General features: G+C 43.9%; 1 protein-coding gene across 1 annotated transcript; it reads left to right on the forward strand.

Moving 5' to 3' along the window:
- Positions 1–3,324: 3,324 nt before the first annotated feature.
- On the forward strand, positions 3,325–4,263 carry LOC113407896 (olfactory receptor 52D1-like). The gene has a single exon (XM_026658740.1). The coding sequence runs from the start codon at positions 3,325–3,327 to the stop codon at positions 4,261–4,263; it is 939 nt and encodes a 312-aa protein (XP_026514525.1).
- The last annotated feature ends 329 nt before the right edge of the window (positions 4,264–4,592 follow it).

Consider the following 4,592-nt stretch of genomic DNA (forward strand, 5'->3'; position numbering starts at 1 on the left):
AGAACTGCACACAGTATTCCAGATGAGGTCTCACCAGTGCCTTGTATAACGGTGCTAACACCTCCTTATTTCTACTGGAAATACCTCGCCTGATGCATCCTAAGACCACATTAGCTTTTTTCATGGCCATATCACATTGACGGCTCATAGTCTTCCTGTGATCAGCCAATACTCCAAGGTCCTTCTCCTCCTCGGTTACTTCCAACTGATGAGTCCCCAGCTTATAACAAAAATTCTTGTTATTAATCCATGACCTTATTAATGCATGACCTTGCACTTTTCACTATTAAATTTCATCCTATTACTATTACTCCAGTTTACAAGGTCATTCAGATCTTCCCGTATGATATCCCGGTCTTTTTCTGTATTGGCAATACATCCCAGCTTTGTGTCATCCGCAAACTTTCTTAGCACACTCCCACTTTTTGTGCCAAGATCAGTAATAAAAAGATTAGATAAGATTGGTCCCAAAACCGATCCCTGAGGAACTCCACTAGTAACCTCCCTCCAGCCTGACAGTTCACCTTTCAGTATGATCCGTCGTAGTCTCCCCTTTAACCAGTTCCTTATCCACCTTTCAATTTTCATTTTTATCCCCATCGTTTCCAATTTAACTAATAATTCCCCATGTGGAACTGTATCAAATGCCTTACTGAAATTGAGGTAAATTAGATCCACTGTGTTTCCTTTATCTAAAAAATTTGTTACCTTCTCAAAGAAGGAGATAAGGTTGGTTTGGCATGATCTACCTTTTGTAAAACCATGTTGTATTTTGTCCCAATTACCATTTGTGATGGGTTGGATCACAGAAACCCCCTTGGGAGCTGTCACCTGATATGCCAAGACTACCTCTGCTCCTGTTTTCCCTGCCAGCTCAGGACTCCAGTACTGTCTTGCTGAGCCAGACACTCCTGTCTGCTCCAACACAGACCCAGGGTCTGAATTACTTGCCCCAAAGTGGCAGGTTTACCTGAAAGCAGCTAACAGAAGTGTGCTTGTCTTTAGCACTCAGATGCCCAATGGTTTGTTCCCCGTGTAGGTACTTACAGACTCTTATCAAGTCACCCCTTAACCATCTTTATTAAACTAAATAATTTGAGATCTTTGAGTGTATCACTATATGGCAAGTTTTCTAATCTTATAATAATTCTTGTGATTCTTCTCTGAACACTACAGAGTATAAACATCCATCTCTAATCATGGACACCAAAATTGGACAAAGGATTCCAGCAGCAGTTGAACCAGTGCCAAATATAAAGATAAAATAACTTCTCTACATCTCCTTGACATTCCCCTGGTTATCATCCCAGGATCACATTTGCTCTTTTGGACACATGGTCATGCTGGGAGCTTATGTTAATCTAATTACCCCTTCATGCCCCCAATTCTTGTACAGAGTCATTGTGCTTCCCACGATAGCCCCCTATCATGCAAGCATCACCTAAATTCTTTATTCCTAGATGTAGATACACCTCTACCTCGATATAACGCTGTCCTCGGGAGCCAAAAAATCTTACCGCGTTATAGGTGAAACCGCGTTCTATCGAACTTGCTTTGATCCACCAGAGTGCACAGCCCCGCCCACCGTGGAGCACTGCTTTACCACATTATATCCGAATTCGTGTTATATCAGATCGCGTTATATCGGGGTAGAGGTGTATATACATAGCTATATGAGAACACATATTGTTTGCTTCGACCCAGTTTACCATCCAATCCAGATGGCTCTGAATTAGTGACCTGTCCTCTTCATTATTTGCAATCCACAAATTTTATGTCATCTGCAAACTTCAGACGTAAGAAGTGGTAGTAGCTGAGTTGCTGACACATGTCTCTGCTCCTACTTGTTAGTTAACAATTGTAACTTATGCCTCAGACAAAGCTTCATCCATTTTCAGGCATGAGGAGGAGAAGTGGCTGAGTTGCTGACACGAGTCTTAGTTACACTCGTCATTTAACTCCAGGAACTTATGTCTCAAACGAAACTGGTTGCCTGCAAGAATTGTCTCACTAAAAGAAACAAGGGAAGTAACAGAAGTGCAGTCCTGTAGCCCCAGATATCAAGACCCTTGTGCCCTTCCACAGCTCAGCATAATAAAGTCTGTTTTCATGGGGGAAACTTGGCTCCTTTCCAACATAGGAATTGCACCATAGACCACACCTATGGTTCAACTTGTCTAGTGACAGCCTCTGACAGTGACAGCCCCAGGTGCTCCAGAAGAAGGTGTTAGAAACCTAGCTGTAGGTGGATGGAGGGATGACCTTACCATCCTGAGGGCACCACCCTAATGCCTTACAGCTAGAGATTGGCTTTTGCCCTAAAACATGTTGGCATATAGGATTTCCAAAATATTTATTTAGCTGTAACTATTGTAACTGGATATCTCTCTGTCCATGTAAATGTCCAAACCCTTCCTGACTCTGAAATAGTTCATGGCCTCAACTACCACTTGTGGCAACGAGTTCCTCAATCTAATTAGGCATTCAGCGAAGAAAGCATTTGTTTTTATCTTTATTGAATTTGCCATGTTTCAGTTTAATTGAATGTCCTCTTGATCTTGTGTTATGAGTCAGGGAGACCACGTTCTCAATCTATGCTACTCTCTACCAGTCAGTATTTTATAGACTTTTCTCATCTCGTCTCTAATTCTTTTCTTTTGTAAGGTAACAATCCCAGTCTTTTCAATCTCTCTCCGTATAAGAGTTTTCGCAGATCATTGATCTTTCCCCTTGAATAAGCTCCTCTAGTTCTGCAACATCCTGTGTGAAAAGGGTGCCCAGTACTACACAGAGGTGTACAGAGGAGGGTGAAACTTTGACCGACTGATCTCATGGCATTGCATTTTCTGTATGATTTCCCAACCCACTACTCCTGGATCCTAATGTTTTGCTTAATTTTTTTTTGTGCTTGCACTTTGAGCAGGGTTTCACAGAGCTGTGTACCAAGATGCACAGGTCCCTGTCCTGAGTTCATACAGTTGAATTAGAAGCTTGTTAGGTGTTTGAGGACTTCAAACTTTTCCCTCCAATGGGCATGCATTTTGCAGTTATTACCATCAAAATGCATCTGCCATCATGCGGCCCATTCACCTGTCTTACTGAGCTCCCTCTAAGGACTTCTCTGGACTTGACTATGACTAAAATAAACAGGTGCAATCTGCAAATGTTGTGATCTCACTCCTCACCCCCCTTTCTAGATTGTTAATAAGTATAATATATTTACCATGCGATTTCTTATAAAGAGTGTTACCCCCCTCGCTGTGCTTCTCTCCCTTCACAGGTAGCTTGAGCATTTCTGAGCTCGATTGATGCATCAACAACCTCATGGCTGTTTTCAACCTCACCCCCTCTGACCCTTCAACATTCATCCTAACGGGCATCCCAGGCCTGGAAGCTGCTCACGTCTGGATTTCCATCCCTTTCTCTATGTTCTACCTTATTGGCCTGTTGGGAAATTTCACAGTTCTATTTGTTGTAGGGAAAGAGCAGACCCTACACAAGCCGATGTACCTCCTTCTCTGCATGCTGGCACTCACAGAAATCATTACATCTACCTCCGTCATGCCAAAGGCACTGTGTATATTTTGGTTCAATTTGAAAGGCATTACTGTGGGTGGGTGTCTCACCCAGATGTTCTTCCTTCACGTGGGTTCTATGATGCACTCAGCTGTCCTTGTGACAATGGCCTTTGATCGCTACGTCGCCATATGTAACCCTCTGAGATATGACACCATCCTCACCAACGCACGAATAGCTAAGCTAGGGCTAGTGGGTTTGATAAGAACCATTCTCTTCATTCTGCCTCGTCCCTTGCTCCTCAGCAGGCAACCATTCTGTGCCAACCGCATTATCCCCCATACGTACTGTGACCACATGGCTGTGGCAAAGTTATCATGTGGGGACATCACAGTGAACAGGACATACGGCTTGGTGATGGCATTTGTAGTCATTGGGTTAGATCTGACACTGGTTGCCCTGTCCTATGGTCTGATCATCAGAGCTGTCCTCAGAATCTCCTCCAAGAAAGCCCACCAGAAAGCCCTGAACACCTGCACAGCCCACATCGGTGTGATGCTGATGTCATATCCTTCCTTCTTCTTCTCCACTCTGACATACCGGTTTGGTCAGGGCATCGCTCCCCACATTCACATCATCTTGGCCAACCTCTATTTGCTTCTCCCCCCTATGCTTGACCCTGTCATTTATGGTGTCAAAACCAAAGAGCTTCGTGACAAAGTCGACAAGTACACCCGCAGAAGGTGATCGCCTGGGGCCACTGACTTTAAACCTGTGTAAAAAGAGGTGGCAAGGATATCTCCACATTAATCAAGGGTGCTCTGTTCCAGTTTGGCTGAGCTCAGCATTGTGGAAGTTCACAGTCTTAAAAGCTCCTCAGACCTAACATCTTATCACTCCATCACCAAGCACTGCTCTTTCTGTTGCTAAGCTCCTTCTCTCTGACCATCACCTAATCTCTTTCAGCTTCACCCAGCAGCTCCCAGATCCACACACTCTGTCACTCAGCCGTTCCATGATTTACAGAACACAGACAATACTGCAGCTTTCTGAAGCAAGGTGGCTTTGCATTAGAG

Source organism: Terrapene carolina, unplaced genomic scaffold (assembly GCF_002925995.2).
Source record: "Terrapene carolina triunguis isolate 2854851 unplaced genomic scaffold, T_m_triunguis-2.0 Scaffold511, whole genome shotgun sequence".
NCBI classification, from domain to species: Eukaryota; Metazoa; Chordata; order Testudines; family Emydidae; genus Terrapene; species Terrapene triunguis.